The 25,001-nt window shown below is 39.7% G+C and overlaps 1 protein-coding gene across 1 annotated transcript in view; it reads left to right on the top strand.

Annotated features, from left to right (window-relative positions):
- The window catches only part of snta1 (syntrophin, alpha 1), a 39,606-nt gene extending 14,935 nt beyond the window's left edge, over nucleotides 1-24,671 (top strand). The window contains exons 3-8 of the mRNA XM_034139444.1: nucleotides 18,361-18,556; nucleotides 18,834-19,023; nucleotides 19,735-19,865; nucleotides 20,610-20,806; nucleotides 22,244-22,431; nucleotides 22,973-24,671. Of these exons, the coding sequence (XP_033995335.1) occupies nucleotides 18,361-18,556; nucleotides 18,834-19,023; nucleotides 19,735-19,865; nucleotides 20,610-20,806; nucleotides 22,244-22,431; nucleotides 22,973-23,065 (995 nt within the window). The 3' untranslated portion in view covers nucleotides 23,066-24,671. The remainder of the gene's footprint in view (nucleotides 1-18,360; nucleotides 18,557-18,833; nucleotides 19,024-19,734; nucleotides 19,866-20,609; nucleotides 20,807-22,243; nucleotides 22,432-22,972) is intronic.
- Nucleotides 24,672-25,001: the final 330 nt, after the last annotated feature.

The raw sequence follows: 25,001 nt of genomic DNA, 5'->3' as shown, positions 1-25,001 counted from the left end.
ACTACTTGCTAAGCAGTTTTCTACAGGCACATTTTACCGACGTATTTTTCATTATGATTCTACTTGTGATAGTCGGACATGACAACCTGTGCAGCCCATGTATTGATTCCATCCGATAGCTGCTATAATAACAAACGTCTGCCTGCTCTCCACAATGATCAATAACAGCGAACGGATGGTCAAAGTAAGGTACAAATAAACAGAATCACACGAAGCCTGGTTAGTGTTGCCTGACTTTATAAAGTGTGTTTTTTTTAACAAGTGTGTGGTTGCGTTCTAGTCACTTTGCTCAGCACTACTGCTTGTTACAACTTTTATTTGCCGTACTCGCCTTAAGTGTTAGCTCAGGTTAATCTCGCCCCCCTCCGACGTAAGCGTGACGTATGCGGTTCTTGCTTCTAGACGGACAACTTTTTGGTGCTCGAAACGAACCGGATTCCGGAGCTATGACGCTGCTCCGCTGCGGTGTGAACAGGAAAACCCGGTGCTTTTCAAGCACCAGCACCGAACCGGCCCTGAAACACCGTTGGTGTGAAAGGGGTATTATAGGTGAGTTACATTACAAGCGGCATTGTGCGCTTGTGGCAGGATTTTTCCTTTTTAACCTTTTGGAAGTCAAGAGGAAGAAGAAATATTTTTTGCCTGTATTAAACCGATTTCCGCTCACTAAGATTAGTGGAAATTAGATTGTAATAACAGCACATGTAAGGTATTACATCTGAGCTCTGCCTTAAACCTTAAGCAGTACAATCAAGGTGAGGAATGTTTTCAAGGTGTATGTATTTTTCTTTCAGTGAGTGAAAGTCCAAATTGTCTAAATGCCTAACATTAACAGACTAGAAAACAAGAAAATTACTTTTAAGATTGGTTTTGAAAAGCGTTTGGTGTTATAGCTGATATGGCACAGCTGTTTACCATTGTCCACTTTATAGATTTTTTATAAATCATGTGAATATATGTCCCACACAGTTGCTTAGCAGCCATAAGCAGATGAAAGGGGCAGCACTGTTGAGTGTTAATATTTGTAAAACTTCTGCCTCCTGCTTTCCTAAATCTGTTTTAAAAAAAAATATATATATATATATATATATATATATATATGTTTATATGTTTCCAATAGGATGCCCTCTGCACGCTCCTCTATCTCTGTAATCACGTCTCACCATACATCAAAATGGTGATGGAATAATCAGTGTGTGTCAGCAGGAGAGGAACAGTAACCACCTGAGAGGGTCGGATAAATATAAGAGACCAGATGAAACCATATAACCACAGGGCCCTTCATTTCTGCCCAGCGACATTTACAGCCTGACTGTGTGTGTTTGTGTATGGCCGTATAAGCACATGTACTGTTAGCATTCCTGCGTGTGTGTGTGTGTGTGTGTGTTTGATAAAGAGCAGGCTGGTGTATCCACAAGTGTGTGTTTATGTGGGAAGGGAAAGGACGAGGACAGAGAAAATAGGTGCATAAGTCACCTTAACATTTCACCGCATGCCTTATTATCACACCTGAATGTGCTATATAAGATACAGACTCATACAGGGTTGCAGTCACAATAAAAGGTGGATTTATAAATAATTTTGCTAAATCTTCAGTGTGAGAACATCATGGAGCAATTCAACATGGCTTGATGGAGCAACAATGAACACATGTGAAATAAAAAATAAATTGGGAGATAAATAAAAGAACAAAGCAGACATGTGAGGCAGCTCTACAGGACCAAACCACAAAGCCTGACAGAAAATCACACACACAACCAAATTCTACACACACTCCCACATGGTGTGAAACAGAGACGCAGGATAAATTGGCTCCAAAGGTCAGGGCACCGAGGTAAGTGTGAGTGTGTGTGCATGGGACTGTATTCATTGGGAGAAGATGCACGTCAGTGTCTCTCTGTGTGTGAGTGCTGTTCATGTATCCGAGAAGTCAAATTACTAGTAAACTATGTTTTGAAGTGCAGAGGAAGAATGTAATACTATTGATTGAGCTGCTGAGGCCTGTTGTGAAACCCATAGTGTGGATGAGTGGCTGCTCAGAGCTGTTGTACAACTACCTCATTTATATTCTAGTTTTGGTAGCCAGTATCAGACTTGACCCTCTTACTTGGTGGCTTAAGACTTTGCTTTGTTCACAAAGAAACAGTGTGTACAATATGTCCTCAGACCACATCTAAAAGCAAAAGTGTTTTAGGGATTCCAAGCGGCCACACACAGAAGCGGTAGGTACGAAAAACCTGTCATTATAGAGAGGAGTGCGATGTTATAAAACGCAGCCCTCAATTCCGTCTCCAGAAATGGGTGGGAATAGGGGGTTTATCTCACATTTATTGGAAGCAATATGGTGCTTGTAGTTCTCAAAGTGCCAAACTATACATCGCAGCAGTATTTTCCTAAAATCATGACCCAGTTTCTCAAGAAAATCAACAGACCTTTTTGTGAGCAGTTTGATGTAGGAACTTTTTCTTTCTACCAAACTACACCCATCAACCGTATCTCAGTGCAGAAAGACACATGCATTTATTTATGGGAGAGAGGTTAATTATTTTTTACTGCTAGCTCACCTGAGCTAGCTAACTTACTCATAAAAACGTAAAAAAATGTGGATCCAGCCCCATTGTTTTTTGTTTGAAAGTTAATTGTAACATTTTGGTTTCCTGAAATGCTTTAAATACCGCAATGACAGCCAAAAACCTGGAAGCAGTAATTAGCAAAACCAATAGGTGATGTCACATTGACTAAACTTCTTATAGTCAATTGATCTCTTCTATGTAATAGAGTAACACAATACAGATAGAGACCTGTTTTCTTAAATTAGTTAATTTGTGGAAGAGTCATACTTCTTTTGTATTTCTGGTCCATATGGGGAGCTCTTTCAGCTGGCACCTAGACTGAAAGTTTCCATTAAAAAGTACATCTAGCCTCTTTCTGACGAGAATGTTTGACAGACTTGTTCCATGTGGTGAGGTCCATTTTTCTTCTTGGTGAGGATAATGTCAGCCTGAATTTTCAGGACAATTTACTTGGAAATCCAGGGGTCATCCTTTTCTGATTGTCTGTGCACGAGGGTATAAGGGACAGAATGAGATAGAGAGAGACAGAGATACTTTTCCTCTACCAAGACATTTCTGAACACAGCTGTTTGTGTCTGTCCTGCCTTTTGTTAATCTAGGTGTGCTCAGGAATAATACACATAAAAACACACAGATGTATTCAATCGACTTAGTTACGGAAGCTATGGTTTCAGTCTTTTCATTGTCTAAAAGTTATTTTAGTAGGACATGTCTTGTTTGATATTTAGAGTCTCCTCATTTCTGTTATCCCGATTGGGCTGTTGGCCAATGTGTAAGCATGAACTATTGATAAACTTTGTAAAAGTACGTAATGTTCCCTATAAATACTCATCTGTGGGAGTATTTGCGAATGATGTGAGTGACCACTGTGTTTTAGCCACAATTAGGGACACTGAACCTCGTATTATTATTAAGAGAGACATAAAACATTTTGTGGAGCAGGGTTTAGTTCATGATCTGTTTGGGTTTGATTGGGGAAAAATCGATCTGTGTGCTGATGTAGAAACTGCATGGTCTTATTTTTATCTTGGTTTTATGGAGATCATTGATAGACATGCACCCCTACGTAAATTTAGAGTAAAGGGACGAGACAATTCTTGGTTTTCTGCTGAACTGTCCAGTCTCCTACATGAGAGAAACAAGGCCTGGGCAAAGGCTAGGAAATCAGGCTCAGAGGTAGAATGGCTGCGTTTTAGGCAGCTAAGAAATAGCTTCACTTCACAGGTCAAAAGTGCTAAGTCGAAGTACTATTTGTCAGTTACCAAAGAAAACCTAAATAATCCTAGGAAATTTTGGAAAGCCATAAAATCGCTATCCACCGGTGAGATCCGAAATGAGCTACCTCCGTGCATTACCACAGCATCTGGCTCTATATCGGACAGGGCCACCATGTTAAATTGCTTTAATAAGCATTTTGTGTCCTGTAGCTCTCTGTTTGATTCTGTGACTAACTCTGCTTCTGTGAACACCACAGTCTGTGACTCTGAACAATGTGGTCTGGAAAACCCTTTCAGTTTTACTCCTTTTACTGTTAATGTTGTTCATGAAGCATTATCTAAGTTAGATCCTAAGAAACCGGCTGGCCCGGACAACGTAGAACCTTTCTTTTTAAAGATAGCTGCAGATTTTATTGCTCCACCTCTCACTTCTCTTTTTAACCTCTCCCTCAGCACAAATGCAATTCCAAAAGTATGGAAGTCAGCTTATGTCCTGCCACTACTAAAAGGAGGGGAAGCAACTATTTTAAGTAACTATAGGCCAATCTCGAAATTGTCAGTTCTGGCGAAGGTTCTTGAACGCCTAGTGAGTGAACAAGTAAAGGAGTTTTTATGTAAAAATGACATCCTGTCTAAACATCAGTCAGGTTTCAGAAAGCAACATAGCACCATCACTGCGACAATGAAAGTGGTGAATGACATTACGAGTATTTTAGATAATAAGCAGAGTTGTGTAGCTCTATTTATTGATCTTTCTAAAGCGTTTGATACCGTCGATCATCGCATCTTAAAGCAGAGGCTACTCAGTATTGGCATATCCAGCCATGCAGTGGGGTGGTTTGGGAACTACCTCTCTGAAAGGTCCCAATGTGTTCACTTTGATGGGCTGTCTTCTGAGTGGTTAAACATTGCTAATGGTGTTCCTCAAGGTTCTGTTTTAGGTCCACTTTTATTCTCCATATATATCAACAGTTTAGGTGAAAATGTGGATGAAGCTACTTTACATTTTTATGCGGATGATACCGTGATGTACTGTGCAGGTCCCTCCATTAAAGTGGACCTATCATGCTATATTTAAATGATATATTGTAGGGCCATACCTATATAAGGTATATTTATACGTTTCTGTTTTCAAAATACCAAACAGATCATGCATTTTAGCCATGCCTCATTTCGCTCTATGTGCTGTTTGCTGTCTACTGGGCTGATTCTATGAGCTGCAGCTGACCACGCCCCCCTGCAGGAGAGGGGAGCCGTGCTCTGATCAAGTCAAGAGGGGGAGAAAAAAAGATCTCTGTCCTCCGTGTTTTATTTATGTATACAGTCTATGGTTTTATTATATTATTATAGGCCTATAGAGTCATTATTCATTTGTTTTAAAGCTCAATAAATAACAAAGAAGACCTTTGACCGGCACTTTTCTAATTTTGTCCGGAAGATTTAAACTTTAACGGACATCTTGACCGGCGAAAGAAACTGAAACTGAAACTCTGCCTCACGGTCCCCTCGTTCCTTGGAAGAGGCGGAGAGGTGGGTGTTTGTCATCTGCTGGTGGACTAACCGGAGAGAATTACAGTGCTTGCCTCGACGGGGAGGGATTGCATTGAATTAAAGCAGCGGGAGCAAACGCTTGCCTCGGGGAGGGAGAAAAAAAGCCACAGCGGAGAATAAACAGAAGGGTAACCATGGTAACTATGGGCGGGAAGTCTTCTTCGCTGCTTTTGTGGCAGACTACAGAGCCACTTACAGGCCTGGCATATGTACTACAGCGTCTCCAGCGCTTTCGAGCGGCAATGGCCGGCCGTGGCCCAACCCCACATTCCCCTGATAGGTGGAGAGTTGGCCCAATAGCCGTAGCGCCACTTCTGTGACGACATAGAAGTGTTCAAATCTGGATCAGTCTGTATCAGATCCGTTGCAGCCCCTTTTTTAGAGATTTTGGTATGGAGGAAAATAGAGAGGGTTGTGTTTTCTGACACTTGGTGAGTTCCCTGGAACACCGGGGACACATATTCATGTATAAAAGACGTACAAAAGTGCATTTTGCATGATAGGTCCCCTTTAAGGAGGCTGGTGTTAAATTACAGGCTGTTTTTAACATTATTCAGACTCAGCTCTCTAGGAATTGTTGTGTCTTTGTAAGCGTAGAATAAGCCCATCAAATCGACATAGTCCTCTTCCATAGAGTCAGCCATGTCGCACCACCATATTTGTACAGTAGCCCAGAGTGGAATGGACAAACCAAACTTTCTGGAGACCACAATAGGATCAATAACCCACCGGGGAGGGGTGAGCATAGCAGTATTTAGTTGTTTTAAACAGCTTTTTGGCAAACAAGATGATATTTTCTGATGGTGGTGCCCAATGTTTATCTCCTGTGTGACATGAATTTCTGGCCTGCTAAATGTTGTTTTAGTTGTTTGCATTCTACTGATTTGAAGAAGTCGCTGGCTGGACACGACTCTGGCATGCGTTCAGAGTGGACTGGGTGCCAGTGTGCTCGCCCACCTGTGGATTGTTTGCAAATAAAAATGAAAGATGCTAGCCGTGTGGGAGAAAGATCAGCAACATGCAGTGTATGAGACAAGTTTCTTTCCAGAAAAGCGACTGCACTCAGATTTTGGAGAAACAACTACCACTGTTTTCCAGCACTTTGTACTTCATGCGCCAGGACAGACAGTGAACCCTGCTTGTCTTTGTTTGCTTGGCGCATGAGGGGATGAATTGCAATAACAACAAAAACATTGGCACAGGCTATCTGCAAAACCGTTTTTATATAAAACATCAGTATCGTTTCAGAATTTCATATTTTGTATATCCCTTAAATAAAACAGAAACGCTTGGATTACAAGACTCACACGGGGAATATGCTTAACAATTGGCTCAGTACGACATTACTCCACTCTCTTTGCATAGAAATAAGTGGTTTGCTGCTATATTAATGACACTTTGTTTACTGCACTAATGACCCCACACAACATGGCACAAATCTGCAAGAATTGTATTTTTGAATTCTATAAATCACATGTTGCTTTCTTCAGGAGAATTGAAAACAACACTAGTGTGAAAAGAACAGGTGATTGAGTTTTAAATACTCACATGGCAATCAACATGAATGTAGACACAAAGCACATAGAAAGGTTATTCAGCAATAAAAGGTCTCTACTATTTCTTAATTTGAAATGTTGCTACAATTTTGTTTCTATAGTTAGTAGATTTGAGAAATATGGAAATGTAGGACCTTTCTTGGCAATAAATACCTCTGTTATCTCTTTAATTGATTGATTCTTTTTGATTTCCTACTGATTTGAAACAACTGTTCTACACACTAAACTATGTAAGCTGGTGTTTTTAAGGTTTTCTTTTAATCCCAAAGAAATAAAATAAAAAATTCTTCCATTCTTAAAAGTTGCTAACCATTAGAGGCAACCTATGTTGGGCGAGAGTTATTTAGATCATGCCTTTTCATGCAGGCTATATTTTGAAGTTTTATTATAGCTTTTAAAATGAAATCCCAGCAGACACAGTGGTTGCACTATTGATTGTATAGTCAATGAATTTCACTACATTCACTGCATAATTCCACTGGAACTGCATTTATACTGCTTTAAAATGGTCAGAATGTGAAAATTCAATATGCACAAGTAGGAATGTGTTTCAAGACTGCCTGAGGTAAGATTAGATTTGAAGAGGTTCATTCGTGTCTGATGAGTATTAGCTGAAGGATGCTACGTCAGCGTTCCCAATAAGAGCTAGACTCAAGCCTCTATTTCTCTCTCTCAAACAGATACAGGCACACAACCTGTGACATTTTAGAGAGCTACAATAAATAACTAATTGTATTGAACAAATGTACTGAATTGCATACAAACAAGATGTTTTACGAGCAGACTGATTGTTGATCAGTTTTGGTAATGTATAAAAGTGTTCATAATATTACATAATTTGAGGTTTTAGTACAAGGACAGGACATTCAGCTCTTTAGAGAGCTGAGGAGTGCAGAGAGTAGCAGTTAGAGTTACATTTTGCTTTGAGGGATAAAAAGTACATTTCTTTTATCTACAGGCTCTTCAAGGACATGTGTGAATATAGTCAAAAAATGATACATACCACATAGTCTTTTTGAGCAAGGCCAGCAGAAATATATACGCCAGCCCTATCTCTCTGCACTGATCCAAGTCTGGTTAAGTGAGTGATATATGGAATATAATGACTATGGGGAGTTTAAAGCTCCTTATTCGGACATAGCGTGCTTCTGGCTAAGGCTGTCTGTACTAAATACATTATTTGTCTAAAATTATTTTCTAAGCGTACAGGTTCTGTTATTGAAGCAACATAAGCCTCAGTTGTGTTGGCTGTTCACATATGATATAATCTGTAAATAGACTGTGCTCATGTATGCAAGCACATGCACTTGGATATGAATTTGCACACACATATTTCTGTACTGCTGATTCAGAGGGGTCACCCATGTCAATCAATCAATGTTTATTTATATAGCCCAATATCACAAAGTTTACATTTGTCTCAGTGGACTTCACAGTTTGTACAGAATATCAGTATGACAATACGACACCCTCTGTCCTTAGACCCTCACATCGTACAAGGAAAAACTTCCAGAGAAAAACCCACAGTTTAAAGGGGAACATGGGAGAAACCTCAGGGAGAGCAACAGAGGAGGGATCCCTCTCCCAGGACGGACAGACGTGCAATCGATGCCGTGTGTAAATACGTGTCTCGTATTGGACTTTACCAAACGGGTAGCCAGGGACGCAAGTGAGATTTTCTTAATTCACAGTTTCCGACTGCAAATTCTCAAGTGGTGTTTTTGAGCTAAAATGCCTGAGCCTAGTCAGAGATGTGAGAGTTGGGATTTGTGTGGAGTGTTTTCTCAAGTGGCTCTTTTTGTTTGACAACGTGTGTGGGGTCCTTCTAAAGGCCATTTAACACTGTACTAGGAGAAACATGGTCAAATCTATAGTCATCAATCCAAAGAAGTGGTTGATTACAAACAGAAACAGACAGATATTTTCTGTCTTCTGTCTAGGCTTTTGCTGTGAAAGAACAACATATAGATAGTGGCTTGTTGTCTGTCTGGTTCTCCCCTGATCGGCGATAGCACACTGAAACTAACTAACTAGCTTGCCAGCCAGCTAGCAAATATGCTACAGACGCAAGCTAGCAACCTAGCCTGCTATGAATCGACAAGGTGGGCTCACGTCAGCTTGCTCAGTGAATCACACTCTAAGGTACCATTATTCTCTGACTGCAGTTATTTTGTTGAGTTTCCTTTGAGTTGTATTAGAATATTACAGAAAACATGTTCTGTGCCATAAAAAAAGTGATTATACTTATTGGTTTGTTTAGCAATATTAACTCCACATATACATGTTTAGTATAGAGCAAAGAATGTCTTAACTCTTCAGAGTTTGACCTGAAGGACTAGTACATTTCTCATTCTATCCCTTGTCATGCAGGATTGGTGTAGTCACTGGTGAAACCTTTACCGTAGAGCCATAGTCTGCTGTCCTATTCATTTTTGTTGCTTTGCTGACTTTTACTGTCATCTCAGTCCGTAGGACCCAGAACTCCCCCCCAAATTAAAAGGCAAATGTATAAGTTAAACTAATAAATAAAGCCATGAAAAGCCTTCCTTTTATACTCTTGATTGTGGAGATCAGGAACACCTGAGTGGAGGCAGAGCCAGGAACAGATCAGGTGCACCTTTTACACTGAGGAGAGAGAGAACCAAAAGGTGCGACCGCCCGTGTAACAATCTCTTCTGATTTAAACGTTTGTCATAACTGGAAGACCAATTTAAAGCTGAGGATTGGACATGCGTCTTTTTCTCAATTTGATCTGTCCGTCAAATTTAATTGGTGAGAAGTTCATCTGCATTTGGCAATATTTCAGTGTTGAATATTTGAAATCAAACACGAATGGTTTGCTGATGAGCTTGTCTGCAATTAAAAAAAACGTGGTACAAGTTTCTGTCTGCCTAAAATGCACAATTTTGGGATGTCAGTAAAGAAATAATTGTATGAAACCAAACTCGTGTTTTTACTGGAGCTGTACAGTGACGTCAGTGACATGCATGTACTTCATCACCCAATTAAAACCTTCTGGCTCTCGCTCCTGTGACAGAATAATTATTACTTTGAAAATAAACCTTTCCCTTGTAGCCCGACTAAATCTCTCAGCCACATCCCTCCAACTTCTTACTACCTATTGGATCTTTGTTCTCAAAGCCACCTTTGTTCTCTTATCTTTAAAGATATAAATGAATTATTTAACAGTAAAGAGATAAAGGATTTTCTTCTTAATTTCAGATGTATCATTATCTAGATATAGAATTATTTTATAGAGCAATTCAGTGCAGAGTTCAGCTTTGTATAATGTGTTTTAATTGCAAACTAAATTGAACTCTATTCACATTGGTTTCAGATAACCTTCATTGATCCAGGGTAGTCTCATTTTGGAGATAAAACATATTTTGCTGTTATTCTTTCATTTGATATAAATAAGTAAAGTTGTCTGTGAAACTCAAGTATAAGAAGTATTAGTAAAGAGAATATAATTGCCTGTACATTTTCCAGTATGCAGTAGCTGACAGAAAAAAACCAGGCAGTTATTTGCTTACATTTCACCACAGTACATTTGACGCCAACACACAAAAGTAAACAGAAAGACACACAGTACTTACTTAGTGTATCTTAACTTGTGAGAGCACTGGTAGAATATGTGGATCAATATGTTGTCTTCACTCTGACCTAGATGCAATGATGTTGTGCCCTGTTCCTGTAAAAACCTTCAATTTAGGATTCATACATATCCACCATATCTGGGTCTTCTCAGGACACAATCAATGTGATGTTACTGACAATGTATTTGGCACCTTCAGAAAAATAAATCCCACCCAGCTGGTGTTCCAATTCTTTCAGGTAAACAAGAATAGCCACTGCCCAGTAAAGTCAAACTTGTTTTTACTTTATTTCTGCAGGTTGTTTGGAACCATCCACAGCAGTGTCAGATTAATAAATGTAGTATCATGAAAGGATTGTTTTTCTCTCCTCAAGCTTATGGCTCAGTGTTGTTTGTGTATTACGAACGTGTCAAAGAGTGTTACCACAGTAATAACAATTCATGAAAAGCAAATATGAATCTTCTGTTGAAAACCTACCTATACTGTAAACCTCTCTTTCTTGAAGCCTTTGGACGGGAAAGGAGAGAATGAGCAACAAAGTGGATTTACACTGTATTTGCATTTAAAGCAAATCTTCATAGGATAATTCCTGTCCAACCACTCTTCTACTCTTTGAATTTATTTGACTGAGTTTCTGTCTTGAATCTCTCTGTGATTCCCTGCTGTGAAACCTCTAACCCTCTGGACACACAGCTTGGTTCCTTCTCCTGCAGAGCTGCTGGCCCGTGAGGACATTGTGCTTATGCTCAGCGAGGGAAATGGATTAACTCGCAAAATAACATAGCTTTATTCAATCACAACTGTCCCTCAGACCCTCTGTCCCTCTGTGGCGTCAAGTTTGCTTAACAGGCCCCCCTCTCAACCCCGCTGCCCTGGTCCGGGGCCCCTGGTAAATTGGTGGCCAAGTCTTTGTGCCCCTCTCTCACTTCATTACAGACTCAGACTCCACTGAACCGTCTCACAGTATTGTGCAGCCTCTGCATGAAGGGGATGGGGGAAGTGGGGGTAGGAGGAGTAACAGATATGCCAGGGTGTGTATGACGTAGGGCTGCTCGATTATGGCAAAAATCATAATCTTGATTATTTGGGTCAATAATTGATATCACGATTATTAAAAACGATTATCCATTTACTTTGAAAACATGAATTTATTGAAAAAAAAAATGTGAACAGTATGTTTTTAACAGTTGATCACCCTGAACTTTAAGTAAAATTCAACTGAATTTTGTATTTATTTAAAAAAAAAAAAAAAAAAAATACGATTAATTGAGCAGCCCTAGTATGACGCCATTATTCTGAATAAAATGCATAAAAAACTAAAGGTAAAAATATGAATTAATCCATTCTTCAGCATATCTAAAAACTGGTGATGTACCAGCCGACACTGATTAAATTGACTGATTTTTCAACATGACTACTTAGGATTTAATATATGTGTCTATACCTTATTTTATGGTACATAATTTAACTTTTTTTTAATAAAAAAGCGATGGACATTTTCTTTTAAAGTCCATCGCTATTTAAAATTCAGAATCACTTGTTGTAAAAAAATACTATAAATGAGGTTCCTAGGTCAGACAGCAAGATGCCACTTTGCATCACTCAATACTTCAGGCAGCAAACAGACCTCTCGATGCAAAATTAAAAACGTTTTTGGAAAGTAAGGTTCAAATGTCTGCCACTCAACCCCCTTTTTATCTGTTCTTGTCCTCTGCCAGATCCTGCGGAAGTTTCCTTCACTTTCACTTTGCTGAATTAGGATAATTAACTCTCCTGACACTATATGCAAAGTAATCAAATCTGTGTTTTGGCAGTATGTGAATTAGTTTAAAAGTCTGATTCGGTGTGCTCTGCTTCTCTCACACTCTTCTCTCGTACCACAACCTACACACCCCAAGGTTGGCATTGTATCCATGACTTTAATGAGATAGGAACAATGAATTTATCTAAATCATTCAGAACAGGGGAAATCTTCTTTGGCTGATTGACGCTGCCAGAAAGAGACGCCCATTAAATGGAAACACTGGGGACACATGAACCTGACATTTATTAGCTAACTACACGATGTTGTAGAGATCCCTGAAAGGAGTCATGATGTATACTTTTTTTTAGTTGAAGTTTAACTAAGTTACTTACATAAACTAGTTTTTTACAAGAATCCCTTCAAGCAGTTTTAAAGAGTACATTGTACTTGATTTCCATTACTCATCCACCGTCATATGCTGTGATATTAGCTAACATGGTCTCGTCCATGCTCTTGTATTAGTCTTGAATCTGAACGAGTTCCTTTTCTGCATGAATACACTTTTGTTACTGAATATGTAAAATGTTAACAACAATTTGGTAATTTTGAGTTGCATCCTCTTTTGCACAGTTCCTATACCATATTTTTTTAAACAAACTAGATACAAATTGACACCATCTAATTTATGATTGGCAGAGTTGACTAAATAATTACTTTAATTTATGTTTACTTCCATTGACCTCAATGTACTTATTGAAAACAGCAAGTGTTCCTGTTACTTTGCAGTTATTTATGATGTTGTTTTGGCCCGGGACGTCTTTCCTTGTTGGTGGTGAAATGGGACATTCTTCGTCCGACATGGTTTACAGAGCCAACAGCATGCTTCTGAGGTCGCTGGCTGGCCAATGGCATTCCAGCTGCTCCCACGGTAACCAGCAGTGGTGGGAGGAAGGGCTGGTGTTCAGATTCAGAGCATTGTTTTCCCTTTTATAAGTCACTAACACTTGTTTACCGCATGTTTTGAGGCATTTTAATGACTGCCAATGACATTAACTTCCTGGTTTTATGATTAGATACCGCAGAAGGCCGTTCAAACTTTTTATAATCCAAGATAACTCAAAAAGAAAAATCGAGTGCGGGGATGCAGTCAGAGATTTTGGATGATGTTGTGTAGGAAGGGCTACAGTATGTGTGCAAAGGTAGTGCAATCAACAAAATGGAGAGTAATGGCTGGCCAGAGGTTGAAAATATAGACTTGTGGCAATTTGGACCGTCCAGGAAACTGTAAAAGAAAGAGCTTTTCAAACCACAGTTAACTGAATTGTGTAAAAACTGGCGGAAAATGTCTGCTCAGGATTTGTGAGGTTCAATGTAAAGACTTTAGCAGAAAAAAGCTTAGTGGCAGATTCTGCTAAGGAAGCAAATAAACTCCACACACACACACACACACACACACACACACACACACACACACACACACACACACACACACACACACACACACACACACACACACACACACACACACACACACAGTACAGTACAGAAGTAGTTTCACTGGCTGACAGATAAGCTAAAGTAATAACAGTGCCATCTCAGCTAATTTTAGCTCTGTATTGAATGTGCCACCACTGGTATTCATGGCAACATTTCTGGCTGAGCTTAACTCTATGTTTGGTCTCTCTGTATTGCCTGTCTCACTCTTTCTTGTTCATTCCTTTCCTCCGCCCCCATATCTCCATCCCTCTCTCCTCTCCTTTTCATTCACTACTCTGTTTGAAAGCTATCTTGCCTGATTTGTTATGTGGGGCCACAGCTAATGCCTTACATTTGTAATCTGGCAAAAACCAATGTGATCATTTGGAAATTGCCTTTTTTGGATAGTAGTTAATCCTCTTTACAAAACAAAATATCTCCTTATATTTTCTATGGGTGGTGTTTTTGCACAGCTCTTACAGCTATGCTTTCTTGGCCCTGCCTTTCTCTAACAACACTTTTACAAATCTTTTATTTGTTTAAGTGTTGTAATAGCTGCGACATCATATTACATTACATGTTACTTGTTAGACGCTTTACCCAAAGTGACTTACATACTCAATACTGTGGGCAATCCCCACAGGAGCAATTTGGGGTGAAGTGTCTTGCCCAGGGACACAATGACATGCTGACTGCAGTGGGGTTTGAACCTGTGACCATCTGATCCCCATACCAAGGCTCTATCCACTGCGCCACACGCCGCCTCATATCATCATACATCTAGCCCTTCTATGATGGCTTCCACTTGAAACAAAAATATAGACAGTCCCATTTCCGTTCCCAGTCTTGTGGATGAGCCTGCCGTATTGAGATTGATGATTAATGGCCTTGGTCCAGCGACAAGGAAGCAGTTGGCCTTCCCATGGTACAAACATCAATGGGTTGGCACGGGAACAAATAGACTGAAGCTCATTTCCATGAAACATTACGTATGCAAGTTGACGGCCACTTCAAAGCTGTAGCTGGTACATATTGGTTGCTCATTGATTCCTAGTCTACAGTACACACCCACAATATGTCTTGTTTTGTCTACAAATGTGCATTTTTTTATGGTAAATTGAGCTGATATTGCATAGCAGTAATGAGAAGCAAAGTCATAAGTGAAAATACCAAGAAAATAACTCTTATAGATCCTTCAAATGCTTTTGGGTCATGTGATGTTAGTGTGATTGTGTATGAGACCATACACAAAACATAAGGTCAGTGGGGCATACAGTAGAACAAAAACCACAGTGGCATCTAAGGGGTCATTGTGCACTCACCACTTGTGTTCTTTATGGCTGGGTCAAATGTGCCAATGCTGATATGATGCCTAAGTTTAATGCAAGCTTTGGGTATTCTGTGCTGCATACACCAACACGGTATATAAAAAGCACCATGGCTGGATTATCAGTGATTCCAAAACATAACTATGCTTTTGGATAGGCATTGATTTTGGTGCTCATGTGTGTGTGTTTGCATGTGTGCTAAACCAGTAAGAGTGTGTGAGCAAGTGTTTGCGTCAAACCCAGACTGTGTGTGTTTTGTAAATGCTTGTCCCAGGAAACCATACTGGTAGACCAGAGTGAGAGAAAGAGTATGTAATGCAGACATTTCCAAAACTCTTAATCCAAAGTGGAGACAAAGTCATTCCTCTCAGTGATTCATTATAGATTTGAGAGAAAAATCTTTAATGGCGAGAGATTTCTATATTTCACATTTGGAGACAATCCACTTCCCAAACCAACCTGAAAATGAACTGACCTCACCTGTGATGAAGGAAAGGATTGGAGACACATTAGAGTTCCAGGACAATATCATAGAGAGAGAATACGTTCTCAAAAGAAGAAGAAGTGCAGACAGAAGGATAGTGAACTTTCCGCTGACTCAGAGGAGCTACTGTATGTTTATAGTTTTAAACATTAGGTCATGCCCTTTTCTGCAGCAGCTTAAGCCGCCTTCAGACATATTGTGCTGCCAGTTTTAAATGTAGGCATCTTGCTTTTTTTCCCATAAAAAGGCAGTTTTCCTACTTAGGAACCACGTGTGAGTACATTTATGGCGCATTTCCACTACACGGTCGGCCTCGGCCACACTCGGTACGGCTCGGTACGGCTTGGCCGCGTTGGGCCTTAACAGGGCCGACTCACTTCATGCTGCGCTTCCATTACAGTTTAGGAACTGGGGTAGTTACTATAGTAACGCAGTGTAGGCGGAGCCGTGACGTCATCTTCAATGAGAAATCCAGAAACACAACACAGCCGTTAGCTGTTAGCACTCAGAGCTCACAGCTCCTCATATATGTTCAGAAACTAGACAAAAGTTAAACAAGTATAAACCACAGACTGCCTGTGTCATGGTGAATACAGTCGCTGCTTTATTTATGTCTGTATAGGCCGTTGTTGTGAGTGTGGACGGTCGGGGCATATACTGCGTTAGCTTAGCCAATCTCCATCTAGAAAAACACGAATTTTAAAAGGTTTTTCGCCTGCCGTCTGTCTGCAGACTTGACAAAGCATTAATTCATGGTTTTTACTAACCGGTATCAGTATGTTGTTACTTTGGCATCATTTTGAAACGTGTATTACAATTAAATCACGGTCAAATATGTCCATCTTGTTGTAGTTCTAGCCCTCTTGCCAGCGCTCCTCTCTCTAGTTTAGCATACTCAGCCCGACTCAGCCCTGTTTGTTGGCCCCGATAGAACCACAATTTTCTAGGGCCAGAAAAGAGGTGAAAAAGTGGCCCCGCGCCGTGCCGCGCCGGAACTAGGCCTAGTGGAAGCACAACCAAAAAAGGGGACGGCACGACACGGCACGCTTAAAGCGAGCTCCGCGCTGCAGTGGAACTGCGCCATCAGTTTCTTTGCCATAAAAAAACAACGTTTTATGATGTTCTTCCATTTGACATTTCTGCATATAGCATTAGAACCAACCATGGGCGGCCAGAAAGTAACACTTAACTGTTAATGCTAGGCTATTAATCATATTAAGGATTTTAAAGTGGACTAACATTTGAGATTGCTTTTATAAGAATGACTAGAGATGGTTTGGTTTGACATCCACAGTTGCGTCTTATTAGTCCTAGACATGATGTACTGCTTGATGTTTTAAAAAATAACTATATGGCTGCCTGCCTGTCTGTCTGACTGACTGGCTGGCTATGGGCTCTATTTGAGGAATGGTGGATCCCCCTCTTTCTCTCCTGTTGTCCTGTGCTGTGACTCTTCTGCTTGCCCTCTGACTACATGCCTCTTGTCCTGTGCAAGAAGAGCACTTCACACTTCCCCGGTGAAACCAGAGCTCTGCCTTCAGCCTTTAGCCTCATGCCATGCCATGTCCTCTGGGCTATTTTTACTCCAGCAGTGACCACTTCTGCCAAACCCATACCACAGCCTACTGGTCTGCAGCTCAGGCAATGTGTGTGAGTGTGTTAGTGTGTGTGTGTCTCTGTGTGTGTGTGTTTGTAGGTAGGGTGTGAGTAGGTGTGTGAGTGGTAAAAACACATTAAAAAAGAGATGAGAGCAGAATAGAGCTGGGCAATGTGCCAGAATGAAATACAATAGATTCTGATCATTATTGTTTGCAATTATGATTGGAAAATTACAAAAAGGTCCAAATTACAAACAAATACATATGCCCCTTTTGGGTCATTCATACAGTACATATTACAAAACAGCCAATACTTAAAATCACATTGACCACATTGACTAATGCCGGCATGAAAACAGATGAACCACTGTTGTCCAATTGGCAGGAATTAACCAATTTCAGTCAATGAATCACTTTTGTTGTCCTCAAAGAGCAATTGGTTATGCATGCTGTGAAATAGCAAGATAAAAAGGACACAAAGCACATGGAATAAACTAATTCAGTTAAATATAAATGACATTTATCTAGAAAGTTCTTCCACAGCTTTTACATTCCCCAACGTGTCAGCCATGCCAGTCGGCTCACAGCTGGAAGAAACCACATCCTCCCCCAGACAGTTATGAGTGTGGGCTGCACATGGGATGGCAGAATGCACTGTGCATGCAGAGGGTCATAAATTGACTGAATTCTTATTTCATGTGAATTCTTATTTAATGGGATGCTGGCAAATGATCACATGTAATGGAAGAGTATGCTGTTGATTACAGTGCATGTTTACAATTAAATTAAATTGGAATACTTTTAATCAAAACATGCCATGAGACCAAGTATTGTTTTTTTCAAATCTGCATTTGCCCCCATATAAGTTCACCATTTAAAAGGCATGAATTAAATATTAAAATCATGCAAAATCCCTGAGCACAACTTGCCTTTGAGATTTCTCTGGAAATGTACCAGACATTTCTGACCCAACCCTAGTTAGAAATATTTTTTTTCTTCATGAAAGAGCATGATAAGCACTGTATAAAAGCTGAGGAATCTGAAGTGACGGATAATTCTTTACAGATGAATTTCTTTTTAAAGCTGTTAAGTGCTACAGCTTTCAACTCATCCCAGAACCTGGAGGCTCCATATTCAAATCCCAAATTCCTTTTTCTCTGCCTCCTCTGTGCTCTTGTACTTCTTTAGCCTGTACGCTTGATCTAATTCTCTCTCTCACACTCTTGCTCTGTTTCAGTGAAGTACATCAAGGAGATGTCGGCCTTCTTTAAAAACTCGGGGTCTCCCGGGGCCGCCATCCCCTGGGACTCTCCCCCCTCCACCCCTCAGAGGGGCACTGAACTCTCACCTGCTGAGGGGAAGGAGCCCCGCAGCATCCCGCTAAAGATGTGCCAGGTATTACGGAGACAGTGCCCCCCGGACACAGAACACAGGTACAACACGTTACACGTTTTATGTAACATTTTGATATTTATAGCTCATACATTCCTTAAGAAGAAAACAATCTAACAGATCTCATCTTGAAAATAACAAATTGGTTCAGAGAGAATATTGTAAAAGTCACTTCCCATCTCCTTCACATATTCTCTTTTTTATTGAAAACCTCTTCACCCTAAAGCTTGTGTCTCTTTGCCATTCCTCTTTTTTTCCTCTAACTTTCTCATTGTTGTCTCCCTGCTTACTTATCTCTTTCTTACTCTCGTCTGCCAGGTATTTCGAGGTGATTTCAGCCAACAGAAAGAACTCTGTGTTCCTGCGGGCTATAGACCCAGCCATGGCTCAGTCCTGGTTCAATGCCATCCAGACCGGCACTGCCAACCTTCTACCCCGAGTGAAGGGGGAGATGAAGAGCATGCAACTTGGCATTGATGTCAAACATCTGGGCTGGATTACAGAGCAGGTATGCAATACATGATCCATACTGCAAAACTCACTTTGAAATATTTAGCAGTCTTTATGTGTGTGTTAAAGGTCCCCTATTATACTGTTTTTCATCAATATATTATAGTTCTCAGATATATACAAAACATGTCTCTGAAGTGTTTGGCTCCAAATACCAAACAGATTGTAGCATCCCATAATCCCCTCTGTTTCAGCCCTGTTTCAAAAGTGCTGATTCTCTGTCTGTTACTTTAGATGAAAATAAGGAGCCACTCCCCACGCCCCTCTGAGAGATATTTGGTTAAAAAGAACACAATGGTGCTCTAGGAGGAGATTCAGGTGATACGGTGTGGGGGTGGGGGTTACATTGGTTGGTTATTGGCTAATGGTTACACAAGCCTAAAAAAACGTTATGACATCATAAAGTGGCCAAAATCTGATCAGCTCATTTTCAGACAGGTTTTTATATAAATGGATCAGGACAAAACGTGAGAGAATCTTTTTTCCTGAAACGTTCAGAATCTCTTTACACAGAGGGGACACATGTTTATGTATAAAAGACATGAACAAGTGGATTTAGCATAATAGGTGACCTTTAAGTATGAGATGGTGCCTTTTTTCCAAATGTGTTATGCTTTTGTGCTTGTGTACCGGTTTCCCTTGGCATTTCTGTCATGTATGGTAATCGTGAAGTACCTTATGTTGAATTTAAATAATTTCTAATTTGCAGGTGACCCAGGGTCCAGAGAAGCCGGTGCTGGCCATGTTGACAGACAGAGACCTGCTCCTGTATCCCTCCCTGCCTGAGAGCAAAGAGAGCCTCAGCAGCCCCATCAAGAGTCACCCGCTCATTGCTACCAGGTTTAAACACACACTTGCCTGCATTTATACAAAACAACTCATGCAATACTCAATATTTAACAAAACACGTAGCACATTTGCCATTTCATAAACTTCTGTCCTTCCCCCTGAGCAGTCCTGTGGCTTGTTTTGGCCCAGCCACGAGAGAACCAGCTCACTCTTTCCATAACTGGACTGTTGGACTTTCTGACTCATAACATTCATTTGGAAAACATTAGTAGATCCAGAAGAATGAGTCATGTGTTTTTCCTTCCCTTCTTTCTGTCCTGTGCACTCCACATCTCGTCACAAACACACATATCCCTTTATTTGCTCCAATCGTTTTCTATAAATTCATTTTATGGAAAGATTTAGATTCATTCCGAGCACCTCTCCCTTGGAATCGTCTTCCATTTCAGATCTGCGAAGCTATTTCCGTTGACTCCTTTAAAAGCAAACTCAAAACCCATCTCTTCGCATCTGTCTTCCTTGTCAACTAATTTCCATCACCTAGTTTCCATCTACATTAGCATCCCTTCAGTCACATGCTTTTATCACATGGCAATACTTATGTCGTTGTATCATGTTTTTATCGTTTAAAAATAATTGTTATGCTATGACGTTTGTATTTAGTTTTTGTCTTTGCTTTTGTTTGCTTTGTACAGCCCTCTGAGGCATTTCTTGTGATTTGGGGCTATAATACATTTTGATTTGATTTACCCTTTTTCTAATCCACATTCTTCTCGTACTTTTTTCTCCCTATAGACTGGTCCACTCCGGCCCAGGAAAAAGTTCTCCTCTCCAGGACTCTGACCTCTCATTTGGCCTGCGTACAGGCACAAAGCAAGGCGTGGACACCCATGTGTTCAGGGTGGATTCTGCCAAAGAGCTGTCCACCTGGACTCATCTGTTGGTGGAGGGCTGCCATAACGCTGCTGAGCTCATCAAGGAGGTCACCACGGGTACAGACACAGACATTTGTTTCAATGTTCTGTATTCATTCCTGCCACACAGTTTTCTAAGCTATGAGGAAAAAATCTAACTCTGCTCTGAATGACTCAACCAATGTTCAGTGTTTTACTCCCACTGAGGTCATTGCACAGCAAGTTTCTTAATACAATGATTTCACTAAATTCAACATAACCAGAGGAATATCAGTGCATAGGAACATAACTGTGTTGTTGTGCAAGCTATGCTAATTCAGTTTGCGGTGGCTGCCTCTTTGAGTACTTCAAAGTAAGGAACTGCCAGTTTAAGAGGAATATCAGAAACAAAAGTATTTCATAATGGAAGCATTATTAGCTTAGAATGTATATAAAATACCTTTACCAACAGTACATTTGTACAATGTTGGCAAGCGCACTTTTTCGCACTTGAATTGACAAAAACGGCTCTGTAGCACAATCCATGATCAAAATATGAACAAAGGAAGAGCCCCTCAACCAAAGCTCCATACTCGACACTGCTGTCACTCTCAGAGTGATTGACAGGTCTTTGACACTTGATAATGTAAGGCAAGCTATTAAAAATGTTTTAACATGCCTATATTTTATTTGAATATGGATGTGCTGACAATCAAACGTGCTCATTATATCAACCAAACTCCTCAATCGTATCCTATAGCTTACCTCAGATCTATTTAGACAAAACAATGAATGCTTGGGAACAAGATGTGGTTTCTATTCAACAAAGACACAAAAACGTGTTGCTTCATAACAGAAGCCTGTCTAACAAAGCAAGATTAGGAGTTATTATGTATTGTTTCTTGTACAATGATTTAGGGAATGTAGTCGTCTGCAAAATTCCCTCTGGCTGCATATTAGACTTGAACTGGGTTTTTGAAAGACTAGCGCTTTTCGTAACCTAATTTTATGAAGAGCTTGAAAGCATTCTGTGTATGAGTACAGCTGTAAATGGTGTTTTCTATGCTGCATACAGATTCTGCATTTTAGTCATCAAAGTTTATTTTAGAACTAGTAATCCTTGTATGTGAGTTTCAGGCAGCAGGTCAGTGTCGTGTAGTTTTGTTATTATACTGCCCTCTGCTGGTAGTATGAGGTGGTGCAAAAAGCTTCAGCATAAAACCTCAAATGGTATAATTTTAGTATCAGAATACAGATAAGCATTCTATTTATCTAAGACCTCTTATCTTCTCTTAACAATAACTGTTATTTCAATCGTAGTGTTATCCTTTCACTGTCACATCTAAAGGATACTGCCAACACTTCTGGGCTCGGTATCAACACTGTAACCCTAAGCTAACAACAAAAGGAGAACACAAGAAATATGTAATATAAATCCAGATTTATTTGAGAACAGCTTCAGACTTATGCTGTAAAATCATTACCCTTCTTTTTTCGCCTCTTTGTAAGCCATGTTGTTTTTTCCTACCCTGGCAGCCTGTAGTTGGAATGGGAAGGAGTGTAACCTGGGAGTCCACATTGATGAGGGCTTCACACTATTCACTGAAGAGATGGGTGTCAGGAAAAGTATTCTGCTGCAGCAGCCCTTCGAGCGCCTCAGAATGTCATCAGATGATGGAGTTCGCATGATGTTCCTCGACTTTGGAGGCCCTGAGGCCGAGATTGTAAGTTCATTTGTTCTACTAGACTTTTCCCTCAATGCAGCATTTTTACTAATAACCATACATTTGAGTTCTTATGTTGAGCAAAGTCGGCTTGGGATGTTGACAGTGTTTCTGATTTAAAGAAATCAAATGGATAATAATAATACAAGTAAAGGTCACACCTCTATTATAATGCCACTGGTATTTCTAAGTTATTTTGACAACATAATCTTGAGTTTTACTCTGGAGCCTTTTGCAGAGCATTCAATCATTATCTGTCTTTATAAGTGGCTGACATTTCTCAGATTGCATAGCTAACAAATTAGCCTTCAGTGTGACAAATGAGTAAACTCCAATGCTGATGAAGACCATGACATGAAGAGGGCAGAGGTCAAGAATGAACTTTCATGTCAGATTTACCTGGAATCTGACATGTTTGTTTTGTTTAAATAAACATTTAGCACTTTAGTATACAAATTCATATTTTACATCAAAAATATTGATCATTTACTGACTCAACTTTCTTCCTCGCTCACATTTCCTACTCTGTCTCTTCTTTCAGCAACTGGACCTCCACTCTTGCCCCAAGACCATCGTCTTCATCATCCACTCTTTCCTGTCTGCTAAGGTCAAGAGACTTGGCCTCCTGGCATGATAATGGCCAACCATCCGGAACATCAACGATAGGAATATTCAATAAAACACACAGCCAGAAGACTCTGAAACACCGGAGGACGTGGCCCTCGTAGGCCTCTAAAACCATCGATTCTGGTCGGGCAACTGCTGGTTTTTCTAGGGGATTGAAGAGAAAATGCAACATTAATGGACCTCTGTTGAACTTGTAGTTGTAAGGTAAAGAGAGGTTTTACAGATCAGCAGCCACTTAAGGGATCTTACATCTGTCAAATCTGTTACAGTGGGTCACGACACTTAATGATGGCAAACTGTGTGAAATGACAGCCTGCATCTTAATGTTTCTAAGCTTGAAGTCCCAACCATTTTATGTTTTTTCGCCCCATTGTTCAGTTTTGTTTTGTTTCATGAGTCACAGCAGGCCTTTGTCATGAGCATCCTTTCATCTTTCAATCTATGTGCTGTGAGCAGTCACAACAAAAGTGATTTCACAAATGTCCTGATTGATGTTGGACAAATATTTTTTCTTATAAAGGCAGCTTCAGAGAAGTGACAGAATGACATGACTGATCAATACATGATCAATAGTCAGTTGTGAAAAATGTAGACAATACAACCCTAACTATTTGCTTGTTATGTAGGTGCTTGAGTTGCATTTACCCTGTATTTTAATAATAATAAAAAGGTACATACTTTTTGTAAAACAAGTTCCAAATGCCAAATCAATTGTATTTTTCATTACAGTTGAAAAACGTATTTTTTATTTTCCTCTCTGTCTCTCTTCTTCCCTGTTTTCAGTGTGCTCATCCATGGCCTAACAAAGAGAAATGACTAACAGAATATGTTATAAAAGGCTTTTCTTATTATTGTGTTTTAGATAAACAAATTAATTAGAGAAAAACTTGTAATTGTCCTAACAAAAATACACCTTTCCTGTGTCTGAATGGCTTTTGTCAGACGGTATGACTGCAGTTTTATTTCCTATTGGCACCTGTGAAGTACCAAATAAGAGCACTTGCAGGTCTCCCTTGAAAAAGAGATCTATGATCTCAAGGGACAATCTGGATAAATAAAGGTTTGAAATGAAATGAAATTGTGTTTTTAGAGTCCTACCAACAAAGGTTGATCCATTATCATGTATTTATATACGACAAACAGTTGGCTGAAAGAGTGTCAGTCCAGCTACGCTACTTCTCCTCTATAATTAAGCTTTCAAGTACATACCCGTACTGAACTCTTGGAAAACACAATTCCACAGTGTGTTTTGTCTGTATTTCACAATGTAATCATGAGAAGGGACAAACGTTTTTCATCAAAATTCACCCATCTGCTTTCTACACAATATCTAACATTTAAATATGTTATTTCACCATATGAAAGATGTTTACATCATAAAGTGTATGATTGTACTCTTTTTCTTTACTTTTTGTGTTAACTTAACATCCACAACTTGGGGCCTTCTATCTGTGTCAGACACTAAACAGACATGTATTAATATATACTTCAAAACTAAAAACCTGTTTGCTTTCAAGAATAAAATGTATTGTATATTCTTATTTAAACAGAGGTGTGCCTTGCAGGGTTGTTTGTATATAAACATGTAATAAACTTTGTTAACTTTTATTGTCCACTTTGCATTGTCTTTATTGACAGAAAAAAAGCCTTATTTCTTGTGAGTAGCTTACCTGTTAAAGCTACGCTATGTTTGCTTGAATTGAAGACCCACTTTATGCTGCATTGACCTTTAGCTCTTTAGAATAGTTTTTTATATGTTTTAGCTTTTTTTCTTTAGATTTTTCAGTTTTAAACAAAACTGCTTACTTGTCATCTGTTTTAAGTACCAAAACACTGAAAAAAAAGTTATTTAAGTATTTAGCGAGTATAAGATCATGATTTAAGATTTGGAGGAGACCAAAAACAGCAAAAAGGAAAATAATCAGGTAGACAGAAACACGACG

This window comes from Trematomus bernacchii, unplaced genomic scaffold, assembly GCF_902827165.1.
Source record: "Trematomus bernacchii unplaced genomic scaffold, fTreBer1.1, whole genome shotgun sequence".
NCBI lineage: Eukaryota > Metazoa > Chordata > Actinopteri > Perciformes > Nototheniidae > Trematomus > Trematomus bernacchii.
The sequence above is the reverse complement of the archived record's forward strand: the minus strand, read 5'-3'. Positions and strand labels throughout refer to the sequence as shown.